This window comes from Chrysochloris asiatica, unplaced genomic scaffold (assembly GCF_000296735.1).
Source record: "Chrysochloris asiatica unplaced genomic scaffold, ChrAsi1.0 scaffold00016, whole genome shotgun sequence".
NCBI classification, from domain to species: Eukaryota; Metazoa; Chordata; class Mammalia; order Afrosoricida; family Chrysochloridae; genus Chrysochloris; species Chrysochloris asiatica.
This window is the reverse complement of record NW_006408534.1, coordinates 13,724,215-13,737,927: the sequence shown is the minus strand read 5'-3', so window position 1 is coordinate 13,737,927 and position 13,713 is coordinate 13,724,215. Positions and strand designations below refer to the sequence as shown.

The window sequence follows — 13,713 nt, the reverse complement described above, 5'->3', positions numbered from 1 at the left end:
GATGCTGGAGAAGGAGGCAGAGATGATGACGTGGATAGATGGAGTGCCTGGGGACTCTAGACCCAGAGAGGGAGAAGGGGAGGCGGGGACAGCCCTTTGGTTGTTTGATATACTATAGGATGAATGTAAAGCTAATGTTCTCCCATATAAACTATCACATAATTCACAGCAAAACATTAAAAAATAAAAAAAACCTATGGATCACAATGGCTCAGTCCGCAAGTGATCACGGGGCTGCCGCAGAACTGGGAAGCTTTTCATTCCTTTGTGCTTGGGATCACTGTAGGTTGGGGGCCGACTTGATGGCCGTTAGCAACAGGCTTCTCCAAGATCTGAGGACTTGAAGATGTGGAATCACATTTGTTTTAGAGACTGTCCTGACTCACTGGAGATGTAGCAGAGGTTTATGAGATGCAGAAGGCATCCAAGACCCAGATCTGGTCTTACATGCAGCAGCCTTGAGCATCATAGAAAGTTATGAGATGACACAATTTTTCATTCCTTTTCCCATACTGTGTCAGTCTCGATCTTCCAGTAAACAGATACTGAGATGTTAGGCATACAGGAGGTTATTGGAGACAACAGATATGAAAGAGAGCAGGGAATAAGCAGGATTTGACAGAGAAAGTCTTTGGCTATGATGCTTATTTGACACCTATGAAAGGAAGAGAAAAGAATAACTAGGTAGGGAGTACCTTAAATTGTAATACAGTTCTGACAAAACCTTGGCCAACCCAGTGAGCAGCTCTGGAGCAAATAATGCCTGTTAGAGGAGTCCCATGTTGGTCAGAAATGGCTAGGTCCTAGCACCTCTGCCATGCTCAGTCATTGTCTGGGAGTTGCTCCTGCAATTCAAGGACCTCACGAGTTGGTTGTGGAAGTGATGTGACAGCAGAGTTCCTGGCCCTAGACAGAGTTCGTATTGGATCAGTGTTATCTATGTTCAGGTCATTCGATGTGAAAGTAGTTTGTGGGGGCCCTTGATGGAGCTGGTTTCAGTGTCTGTTAGGACCACAGGACAGCTGGAGGCAGCATGACTGGTAAAATGCTTGTCTGGTGGTGGCTCTGTGGGCATTATAGACCTGGAAATGAGTGCACCTGAATACAGGCTTCAAAGCAGCACACCAAAGTGCTGCAGCTGCCCTCCACCTCACATTGGCATGGCTCCCAACTAGGTTGCTCTGAAATCCAGGAGAGCAGGTTCTGCATTGGGGTTGGATGAGGGTGGGAGCTGGTCACACCTCTAATCACCTGGGGAATATGGAGGAAAAAAGAAGACCTGGAACCTTTTCGTCCCCTGTGTGAATCTGTTTTGCCAGGTCTCCCTCTGCTGCCAAACTGTTTACAAGATGTTCTCACTGTGTCTGGTCAGCTGTTCACCAGTTAGTCTCCTTCTCTTGCCGTACCTCCTCTGCCTTTCCTCTCAATAAGCACTCCATCCACCTCCCTAGTCTTTCTTTTTAAGTTCAGGGTTCCAGAATTTTCATCTGTCTGTTTTATTTGATCTCTCATAGCTTTGTTGTAGAGGGTCCATGTAGTGTGTTTGCCTAGTCCACCATCTTTGAAATGTTCTGTTCATCTCTTTTACTTCACTATTTCTTCCATTCACTTTAACTTCTCTCCTTTCAAGAGCAATTTTCACATTCTCTACTGACAACCATTTTTGTCTTTTCTTTCTTTTTAATGACCTTTTGCTCTCTTCCTGTATGTTGTTCTTGATGCCATCCCACTTCTCTTCTGGTTTTCAGTCATTGGTGTCTAATGCATTAAAATCTGTCCTTGAGATGGTCTCTAAATTCAGGTGGGATATATTCAACATCATATTTTGGCTCTCGTAAACTTGTTTTAACTTTCTTCAGCTTCAGTCTGAACTAGCATATGAGCAATTGATGGTCTGTTCCATAGTGTATAGAAATTTTAAACTTTCAAAAAGTAAAATATTTTCATCTTTTTTTTTTTTTTTCTTGTCTTGGTTTTCTGTGCTTTTTGTGTTGTTATGATTGTGACTTTTTTTTAATACTTAAATTTCATCCATATGGAATGTATTACTGTAGATTGTGTTAAACATTAGAAATAACTTCAATTTCTCTGCCTTTTTTTCATCACAGGGAAGCACTTGGAGAATATTTAGATGGGAAGAAGGAGAGTGAGGAAGACCAAAGCAAGAGCTACAAGCAGAAAGAAGAAAGCAGACAGGTATGGACTGGGTTTGTCCTGAAAGACGAGAGCTGAGTGTGATATCATGGCTTTCATAGTTATGAACTCATGTATCTCATTTTCCTGTCTCTAGGCAGAACTGACTTGAACTCCTTCCCATTTTGATAGCTCTTTGGAGTGAGCTTTCTTATGATACTTTCTTATATTTATACTATTTTATCTCTGTTCATACACATTTTTTTTTTTTTTTCATTTGGATAGTATACTTTATTGATGGTACATGACAACACTGGGCTCTCTAAGCCTCTCCCATTCTCCAGGGGTTCTGGATGGAAACTGAGGATGGGAGCTTCTCAGTGTGTAGGGGGATTCGAGTTGGGGTAAGGACTCCCAGCAGCTGAGGGCCTCTCTCTTCCTCTAGTGCTGTTGCTGGGGCTGGTGGTTCAGGGAGCTCTTATTCTTTGGAGGCCATATGGACCATAAGATCCATCACCCTGTTGCTATAGCCAAATTTGTTGTCATACCAGGAAATGAGCTTGACAAATTGGTCACTGAGGGCAATGCCAGCCCTAGCATCAAAGGTGGAAAAGTGGGTGTCAATGTTAAAGTCACAGGAGATGACCTGGTCTTCAGTGTAGCCCAGGATGCTTTTTAGGGTTCCATCCGATGCCTGCTTCACCACCTTCTTGATGTCATTGTATTTGGCAGCTTTCTCCAGGAGGCAGGTCAGGTCCTGTGACACATTAGGAGTTGGGGTACATGGAAGTCCATGCCAGTGAGTTTTCCATTCAGATCAGGGATGACCTTGCCCACAGCCTTGGCAGCACCAGTAGATACAGGGATGATGTTCTGGGCAGCCCCATGACCATCACACCACAGTTTCCCAGAGGGGCCATCCACAGTCTTCTGGGTGGCAGTGATGGCATGGACTGTGGTCATGAGTCCCTCCACGATGCCAAAATTGTCATGGATGACCTTGGCCAGGGGGGTCCAAACAGTTGGTGGTGCAGGAGGCATTGCTGACAATCTTGAGGGAGTTGTCATACTTCTTGTGGTTCACACCCATCACAAACATGGGGGCATCAACAGAAGGGAAGATTATTTGGCACCACCCGTCAAGTGAGCCTTCTCCAAGGTTATGAAGACACTGGTAGACTCTACAACATATTCAGTACCAGCATCACCCCACTTAATGTTGGTGGGATCGCACTCCTAGAAGATAGAGATGGGCTTTCCCATTGATGATAAGCTTCCCGTTCTCACCTTGACAGTGCCATTGAACTTGCAATGGGTGGAATCATACTGGAACATGTATACCATGTAGTTGAGGTTGATGGCAACAACCTACACTTTGCCAGAGTTAACAGCAGCCCTGGTAACCAGGTGCCCAATATGGCCAAATCCATTGACTCTGACCTTTACCATCCTCAGGGATGTGGTTGGTATTGTAAGAGAAGCTGCAGCTGCCTTTCGAACGGGGAGGAACAGAGAGCCTCTCATACGCATTTAATGGTTATTTATTATTTTTAGAATAAAACCCAAGCTTTTTAGTTTGACAATAAGGCTTTATGTAGTCTAGTTGTTGTAATTGCCTTTGAGTTGGTTCTGACCCATAGTGACTTAGTATAGGGTTTTCAAGTAGTGGCTGGTGAGCTTGAACTGCCGACCTTGCAGTTCAAACTGACTTTGCAGCCCAGCACATTAACCCACAGCGCCACGCCAGTATGTAGTCTATTCCCATCTTAACTTTCCAACTGTTTGCTCCTGTCTTACCTAGTTTGAGTCATCTACGTTGACTAGGCTGATCCACTCACTCACCTCCATGTAGGCCTGGTTCCACCCTGCTCTCTGCCTTTGATCATACTAGTCCTTCTATTGTGGAATGTCAACCTTCCTCCCTGCTCTTCTTCGTTCCTTTACCCTCCTTTTCTGTCTTTTCCCCTCCTTTCATCAGACTGCCTTCCCATCCTTCAACTCCTCAAATTCTTGAGTCCCAACTCTTCAAATTCTTCCTGAATTCTTTTATCTGTACATTGAATACTTCTTGTCTGAGCATTAATTTCATTTTATTTAGTTTTCTGTCTTGTGTGAGTTTTCAAATGTGTGTGAATGTGGTCTCCACAATGAAATTGTATGCTGTATGAGAGTGGGGACCTCATCCTATTTTTTCCCTCTGTCTTTTTATAGCTGTGGAAGAGGAAATGGCTCATCCTTAACAAACACTGAAAAGAAAATCATTGATTTCTCTCCTTTGGGAATGACAGACTTCCTAGGGGTATTTAATGAAGTACTTGGGACAACAGATGCAGGAGGAATAGACAGTAATCCAAAACAGCAAGCCAGAACTTGCTGCATCAAATTACTCAATGAAATGTATTGGAGAAATGAATGCAGGAGTTGAGATGTGAAAAAGAGCTCACCGGACTGGCCTGGTTAGGAAAGGTTATATGGAGAAAGTGGGAATGGAGCTGGGTCTTAGAAAAAAATAGGTAGAATTTATAATGGTGGAAAAGAAGGAGATAATTTCTAGTAGAAATTATAAGTATACTTCCCCCCCAAAAAACCCAAACTCACTGCCTTTGAATTGAGTTTGACACTCATAGCGACTGTATATGGGGTTTCCAGGACTGTACATTTTTACAGGAACAGATAGCCTCATCTTTCTCCGAAGGAATGGCTGGTAGGTTTGAACTACCTACCTTGCAATTAGCAGTTCAGTGCCCATTCCTCACCGGCACTGGGAGGAAAATGCTTGAGTCACTGAAATCTTGTTAGAGAACATACAGAGATGCAGAGCTAACGGAAGTACTTGCTCTGTATTATGTCAAGGGTAAGATAGTTTACTGTAGTGGAAAGACTATCCGACTGATGTGGAAACTTGTTCTAGCTCTGTATCTCACTGTGGATTGGATGATTATGTTGTTTCTTTAAACTTAGACTTCTTCATCTAAAGAGTCAGTGCCCTCAGAGCATTTCTATGTAGGAGAAAAATCATCTTTGAGTCTAGCAAATACTGACACTACATTTCACCCAGAGTACTTTTTAATTGAGTGTAAAACCAGAGATAATGTAGTTTTCATGAGCAAGTTTTGAAGTTTCCTTTCGGTTAGGACTTTAGTCATGAAGAGTTTTGACACTGAGAAACAATGTGTACAAGAAAAATGCTAACTTACTACCTTCCTTAATCCCATGGTGTCGAAGACCTGGGCAGGCAGGGCTTCTGCCCTTGGCCCTGTGCTTTATCAGCTTTAAAAAACATGGTAATTCTTTTTGTGCCCTGTATCTACTCCAGGTTTATGATGATATTCTTCTGTTTTGTTCTACAGGCTTTATTTTCCTACTTAGGTTGGCGCTGTAGAATAGGCACTGGACTGGTAAGCACAAGATCGGCTGTTCAAACCCACCAGCCACTCCTTGGAAACCCTATACAAGGTTGCTACGAGTTGGAACTGACTCAAAGGCACTTACCAACAACACATTTAGGTTTCATGATATACTGAAAATTGATTTTTGTGTGGACGATGTAAGGGTAAATCTCAATGCTTATTGTTTCCTATATGGATATTTGGAGTCCTGGTGCCCTGCCCTAGGATAAGCACTCAACTTCAAGGTCAGTTTGAACCACAAGGTCGGCAGTTCAAACTCACCAGCCGCTCCTTGGAAACCCTATACAAGGTGACTATGAGTTAGAACTGAATCGACAGCACTTAACAGCAACATAGGAATTCTTAATTGACCCCGCACCATTTAATGAAAAGATCTAAGTTCCACTAGCATAAATTAGGCAAGCACTTACTTCTCTCTGTCCCTTAGCACACTGGAGCTGTGTCCCCAGAGGACTCCATGGTGTCAGAGACCTCAGCTCCACCCGCCATTCTCCTGTTGCCTTCTGTGTTCATCATGCCATACTGTAGCAGCACACTCTAGCCAGGAGGAAAGGGGCAAGAGACTGGCAGCAGAGGGCACGTCTTTCCCTCTAAAGACACAGTTTAAAAGTGGCACACAGCACTTCTGCTTGTGTGCTGTTGATTAGACTTTATTCTAGCTTCAAGGAAGATTAAGAAATGTATCTGTTTGGGAAAGTCACATCCCCTAACTATAATCTGAGGAGTTCTGGTGCTATGGGATAAATACTCGACCTCAAACTTGGTTTGAACCACAAGGGCAATGGTTCAAACCCACCAGTCATTTCTTGGAAACCCTATACAGTGTCGCTGTGAGACAGAACTGACTCGAAGGCACTGAACAACAGCAACATAACTAAAAGAAGAGAGGTGAGATGGATATTGCAGGGCAGTTGTAATCTGCTTCACCTCCCCAACTGGGGGTCTTCAAAAGGGTGCTGGCAGGGTCGTCACCTGGGAACCCTCCTGGGTAAAGCCCTGTGATGTACCTACAACACAAGCTTGTGCAGTGGCTGGCCAGTCCCTACTCTAAATACACGGAAATGAAGTTCACTTCCAATGGAAAAGTGCTCTTTAATTGTAAGCTGTAACACTATATCACATCACATGTGTTCTGATGGGAAAAGGTTGCTCAGTTGGTGAGAAGAGCCATATTACTTACAGCTATGCAAAATGTTTCTGATCTATATATTCTTTCACATAGTGTTCTAACGTTACACATCCTTACTTCTTTGTTTTCAGAAATTGGCTAAACTGCTGCTCTGTGGCACTGAGCTGTTGACAAATATTCAGGTTGCTACAGATATCAGAGAGATACAACGGAGAGTCGAAGAAGAGGAAGTAAAGCGTCAGAGGTTAGGAGCCCACCGCTCTGTGGCCCAGTGGGCCTGAAGATGTCTTTCTCCTCTGTGGCCCCTCCATCCTTCAGAATCATTAGAAAGTATATTCAGAATCTTTCTTGGCATGGATTCTTTAATACTTTTTAGTACACTGCTACATTCATACATAATATCAACACGCTTCAGGGTCTGGTGATTCTGATGAACTTAAACCCAGGAACAGTGCTGTTGACCTACTCTCAGCCTCATCTCTTTCCTCCCACAAGCACCAATCCCAATTCACCCTTCAGTGTCATGCTGTTCTCACACATGCCATTGGAATCAGGGATGTGGCTTTGTCACTTACTTTAGTAGAATTTGCTTCCTACCCCTGATAAGTCCTTCCTCCCTCATCTCCTGCTCCTCTCCCTCTCTGCCTTCCTTCCTTGAGTATGTATGTCATTCCTGAGAGGTGCTCAGCTCTGTGAATGTAAAGAGGAGCCCAAGAGATAAGACATGGAGACACCCAACCATAATGTGCTTTACATAAAGTCATATGTACAGAGCTATGGAAATACAATGAGGAGTCCTTCACTAGGAAATGTCCTGGGCAAGGGACATTTGAGATGGCCATAAAGGATGAATAGGAGTTTGAGGAATGGGCATTTCAGGTAGAGGTTACAGCTTGAGCAGAGGCATGAGGATGCATGACATGTTAGGGAATGACATGATCGCAAAAGGTGAATTGGGATTGGTGCTTGAGGGAGGAAAGAGAGGAGGTTGAGACTAGGTGGACTGCACTGGCCTGAGTTTAAGTTGATCAGAATAACCAAACCCTCAGACATCTTGGTGGTGGTGGTGGTGCTGGTGGTGATGAGCCGTGGAGTTGGTTCCAACTCATAGTGACCCTGCATAGGGTTTTCGAGGCTGTAAATCTTTACGGAAGCAGAATGCCTCATCTTTCTCCCGTGGAACTGCTGGTAGTTTTGAACTGCTGACCATGAGATTAGCAGCCCAACTCATAACCACTACACTACCATAGCTCCTCAGACATTTTATGGTATTATGTACAAATGTAGCAGTGTATTAATGAATATTAAAGAAACCATAGCTAGAAAGATCAAGTGTCAGAGGGATAATAGGAACCCACGTCAAATCCTGAGTTCCAGTCCTCAATAGGCAGACTGCCTGACAAACCCATCTGCCCAGGTCTCAGGCTGCTCAATAAGGAGGAGTAAACTACTTTTTGTTCTTGTCATGTGCCATCACGTCTATTCTGACTCATATGGAACCCATGTGACAGAGCAGAACTGCCCCCGTGTGTTTCCTTGGCTGCAATCTTTACAGAAGCGGATTGCCAGGTCTTTAAACCTCGGAGCTGCCGGTTTCACTGCCAACCTGCTTAATCATTATGCTTAATCATTATGCCACCAGGGCTCCCTGTAAACTGCTTAGAAGGAATAAACTCCTTTAGCTTCCATGCAGTGGGGGACTAATACCAGCCCGGGGCAGAGGTACAATCTTAAAAGTATTTTTAGTTGTGCAGCACAAAGAAGTTCCTGCATTATCAGACTTATCAATATATACCTGGCGACTTTCCTTTGGAAACTTCCCACTGCCTGCCATGGGTGTACTAGGAACTGAACTCACTGATCTCCAGCAGGGTCAGTTTATGAAAGGCCTCAGATGCCAAGCCAAAGAGATAGGGCTTTGGTCTACAGCAGTAAGGAAAGTTGCAGGTTTTAAGTGGCAGAGTTAAAGTGTGTTTTGGAACGAGTACCTGTTGGTTTTTCTCATTTCTTGAAATTAAAAAAGAATCATTTAAATGATAATATGTACTATGTGCTCTGGTGGCACAGTGGTCAAGCTCTCTGCTGCTAACGAAATGTCAGTGTTTAGTTAAAGCCCACCAGTCACTCTGAGGGAGAAACACGTGGTAGTCTGCTTCTGTAATGATTTACAGCTTGGGAAACCCTACAAGGGCAGCTCTGCGCTGTCCTGTAGGGCCGCTAGGAGGTGGTATAGACTGTAATGAATTTATGTACCTTAGCTTGGAAAGTTTTACACCCTCGGAAACCCTGTACAGGGTCGCTATGGGTCGGAACCGACTCGACGGCACTTAACAACAACAACAACAGCTTGGAAAGTGGGGTGGGGAAAGACAAAAAGCCAATGAAGAAGGAGCTATGTATGATATTTAAGCTGTGACCCTTGTTTTGTAGTCTTGTTCGGAGACAATCTCTTTAAATCACAGTCTGTTAAAATGAGGGGAGGCTCACTGGCACGTGTCCTAGTCACTGTTCTCAGAGGAGATGTCATGTCTCCATCCTTCTTCCAATCCAGTCCCATCCTCAGTAGACTCTGCCAAAGAGTTTCTTACGGAGTTGTGAAAAGCTATCCCTACTTTCCATTGCTAATGGTGGATTTTTCCTAGTTGTACATTCAGCTTTCAATTTATTAATAATTTGGGACAAGAGCGGCTAGACACTTGAAGTTATGCTGCTTCTTGTGAGCTAATAACAAGAGAACATTTGCTAAGTGATTATCATGCTGAACACCGGTGCAGTACATGATCTCATCTAATTCTGACACTAACCATATGAAGGTAGAGACTTTCATCCTTTCATTTTACAGATGAGAAAAAGAAAACTAACTGAAGTAAGATGACTTGTCTAAGGTTGAGATTCAGTAAATAGCAAAGTCAGGACTTGAGCACAAGCTAATGACTCTACTGTCAAGGTGTTTCATTACTGTATATCACCATCTTACTCAGAAGTACCTGACCAAGCGACTTCATCTGTCTCCAATTGACTATCTATTCATTTATCCTGGAGTCATGGTGTAGCGCTGTGGGTTAATGCTCTGGACTGCAAAGTCGATTTGTTTTACAAGGTTGGCAGTTCAAGATCACCCATTGCTCTTTGGAAACTCTATAAAGGGTTGCTATGGGTCAGAACTGACTCAACAGCACTTAACAACAACAACAACAACAATTTATCCATCTATTCAACCAGTCATCCATCCAGTCATTCATCCATCCAATCATCTGACCATCCGTCCAACCTTATTAATGTTTAGTTATTTTTGCTATACCTGACTTGGTGTAATTGTTATCAGTTACTTATAGTCAAGCATTAAACTAAAAGAAGACTGCTCATTGCCCAGTCTGGTTTGGAGTGGGTATGTCTGAAGGCAGTGCCTGGGTGCTTGGAAGCTGTATTACAGACTCTGGATAACCTGCTTGCTCTATTGGAAAGTAACACCTGAAGCCCTGGAGTCTCCTACGTGACTGACCTGGCTGAATTTTTTGTATTTGCAGACTTGAGAAACTGGAGAATGAAGTTAAGACCAGCCAGGACAAGTTTGATGAGATCACTGCAAAGTGGGAGGAGGGCAAGCAGAAGAAAATTCCCCAGGAGCTGTGGGACATGCTCAACAGCCAGCAGCTGCATTGTGCTGGGCTGATAGAAGATAAGAACAAACTGATCAATGAGTTACAGCAGGTACGAGGCCCAGACCACTGAAATCCAAGCCACATGGGTTCTGGCTAGGGATTTAACTGGGCTATTGGTTTGCTTTTCTCTGAATGGAAAATGTGGTAGCCTTGTTGCATTACTCAGAATTCTAGGTAACTCAAGCTATAAACTTTTTTTTTCTAAGTTTTATGTTGTTGTTCTTGTTGAGACTATACACTGAACACTATTTCAGCAGTTCCTCCAAGTACACTTTAGTGACATTGATGACATTCTCCAAGTGGTATCGGCATTTTCATTATCCTTTTCTGAGTTGTTCCTGTCTATCAACATAAAACTCACTACTCCTTCAGGCTTCTATCTAATCTTTAGAGTTGCTATGGTCAATTTGAACCCATATGAATAATTCTTTCTTTCTTTTTTTCTTTACCTTCTCATTGTGACTTGGACTTAAGTTTGTAGAGCAAATAAATTTTCCATTCAGTTCACACACATTTTGTTTCATGTCATTCATTGATTACAATCCCCACAATGTAACATCACTTTTCTTACTGTGTTTCCTGTTTCCATTCCTCCTTCTTTCCTAACCCTTCTGATCTTTGTCATTGGATAAGGCTACCCTTTTGATCTCAAGTGGTTGGTTATTTTGCATTATTGTTTCCCTTCTGAATATATCTGTTATTTCAGTGGAAATTGAGCCATGGAGGTGAGTTTATTTCTAGATGTGAAAGGTGCTGTAGGGCCATTGTACCACCAGTCTCTTTTTGACCAGTAAGCCATAAAAACCAGTTTCTATGATTTTGAGTTTTGTTCCACATTTTTCTTCCACTCTATCCAGGACCTTCTACTGTGATTCCTTTCAAAGCAGTTCGTACTAGTAACTGGGTACCATCTAGTTCTTTTTTTTTCTGGGTCATGGAGAGTGATGTTCACATGGTCCAGTAGTCCATTGGATGAAATGTTTCCATGCATATTCCATTTTCTTCACTCTTTTTACCACTGGACTGGGAAAGACAAATAATTGCACCTTAGATGAGCACTCTCAAGCCTTTAAGACTTTAGTTTGCTTTTTTCTGAATGTAAAGTGAGATGTGGAACATGATCTATGTGGACTATGTTATCATATATGATATATATATATTATAGTTCTTAAACTAGCATAATGCTCAGGCCAAACTTTTTTTGCTAGTTAAGCTAAATTATTGTTGGATTTTTAGATGACTTCAGGGTATATGCTTTGTTTAAGGTTTAATGATGATCTCAGGGCAATAGTTTCAGGGATTCATTCAGTCTTAGGGCTCCAGGATGTCTAGAGTCCATGATAATTTGAAATTCTGTTTGGCAGCCTCCACCTTTTAATCAGTAGTCTCTGAGATCTTTAATCAGAATGTTCAGTAATGGTAACTATGTACCATCCAGTTGTTCTAGTCTTAGGACATGGAAACAGTTAACCACACATTCCATATCCACTGCCTGCTACTGACTCTCCTTCTTCCTTTGTTGTTCCATCCCTGCTCTTCAACAATTTAAAGAGGTCTTGTGCAGCAGATTTGCCTCATGCAATATGTTGTTCGACTTCTTGACTGCTGCTTCCATGAGTGTTGCTACTGGGTCCAAGCAAAATGAAGTCTTCAACAACTTCAATCTTTCCTCCATTAATCTTGATGTTATTTATTGGCCCAATGGTGAGGATTTTTGTTTCTTTACACTGAGGTGCAACATTAAGGTAAACTTTGGCTTCCATACATTTGCCTCTTCTTGACTTTTTATATAAATGAGTTCATACAATATGCGTCCTTTTGTGATTGGCTTAGTTTGCTCAGCATGATGTTTTCAAGCTCTATCCATACTGTGTCATGTAACAAGACTTCATTTCTTATGTACCACATATTGTTCCCCTATTCATCTATTGATGGGCATTTAGGTTGTTTCCACCTTTTGGCTGTTGTGAGTAGTGCTACAATGAACATTAGCATGTGAGTCTTTTATTTAAGGATCTGTTTTCAACTCTTTTGGTTTATATCTAGGAATGGTATAAACCAGAAGAGTCCTATGGCAGTTCTGGGAGTGTGGTAGCTCTGTAGGATAACCACTGGACTGCAAGCCACAAAGTTGGTGGTTTGAGCTCCATGGGAGAAAGATGAAACTTTCTGCTCCCACGAAAATTTTTAACTTCAAAATTCCTATATAGTGTTGCTATGATTCAGAACCGATTCGATGACACTTAACAATAACAACATGGTAGTTCTATTTTTAGTTTTTTAAGGAACCACCACACTGTTTTCTACAATGACTGTACCATTTTGAGTGCTAACCAACAGTGGATAATGGTACCAATATCTCCACATCCTCGTCAACATTTGTTTTCTGTTTTTTAAGTCTCTGTATATGTATTTTGAAATCTTAGTTATCCTAGTAGGACTGAAATAGTATCTCAATGTGGTTCTGATTTGCATCTCTGTGATGGCTAATGATTCAAGAAAAAAACCTAGGAATTTTAGAATTATTGGCTATTTAGTAGAGACACTTTCATAGCAAATGCTGTTTCAGATGTTTACACTGTTAGCTAAGACTAGAGATTAGTCTGTAGTGGATATTATGTTCTTGTGTTGGAACCTGGACACTAATTGCTCATCTGGGACTCCATAGGCTTCCTGGGAACTTGCAGGGAGATTTCTAGCCAATTGTAATTGAGAATTTGGTCCTGTGGAGCTTGTTTAGAACCTTTCACAGAACTGAGCCCATGCTCTCTACACATTTCTCTCCCAGGCTTTCTCAGACCATCCTGAAGCCAATTTAAACGTTGTTGTTATTGTTAGGTGTCAATGAGCCAGTACCGACTGATAGCGACCCTATGTACAACAAAACGAAACACTGCCCGGTCCTGGGCAATTGATAATATGTCCCAAGTATGAGAGACAAAGTTTGGCCACCTGGCCTCCAAGGAGCACTCTAGCTACAATTCTTCCAACACAGATCTGTTGGTTCTTTTGGCAACCCATGGCACTTTCAATATTCTCCTCCAACACCATAACTCAAAAGCATCAATTCTTCTACAGTCTTCCATATTCATTGTCTAGCTTTTGCATGCATATGAGGTTATTGAAAATACCATGGCTTGGGTCAGGTGTATCTTAGTCCTCAAGCTGACATCTTTGCTCTTCACCACTTTAAAAATGTCTCGTGCAGCAGATTTACCTAATGCAATACGTCATTTGATTTCTTGACTGCTGCTTCCATGAATGTTGATATTGATCCAAGGAGAATGAAGTCCTTGACAACTTCAATGTTTTTTCCATTGATAAGAATGTTGTTTATTGGTCCAGTGGTGAGGATTTTTGTTTTCTTTACATTGAGATG

General features: G+C 42.3%; 1 protein-coding gene and 1 pseudogene across 1 annotated transcript in view; one reads left to right on the top strand and one right to left on the bottom strand.

The window, feature by feature from the left end:
• DRC1 (dynein regulatory complex subunit 1 homolog (Chlamydomonas)) overlaps positions 1-13,713 on the top strand; it is a 91,689-nt gene that overhangs the window by 12,448 nt on the left and 65,528 nt on the right. The window contains exons 2-4 of the mRNA XM_006835295.1: positions 2,109-2,196; positions 6,804-6,916; positions 10,200-10,383. Of these exons, the coding sequence (XP_006835358.1) occupies positions 2,109-2,196; positions 6,804-6,916; positions 10,200-10,383 (385 nt within the window). The remainder of the gene's footprint in view (positions 1-2,108; positions 2,197-6,803; positions 6,917-10,199; positions 10,384-13,713) is intronic.
• LOC102827336 lies at positions 2,612-3,582 on the bottom strand (annotated as a pseudogene).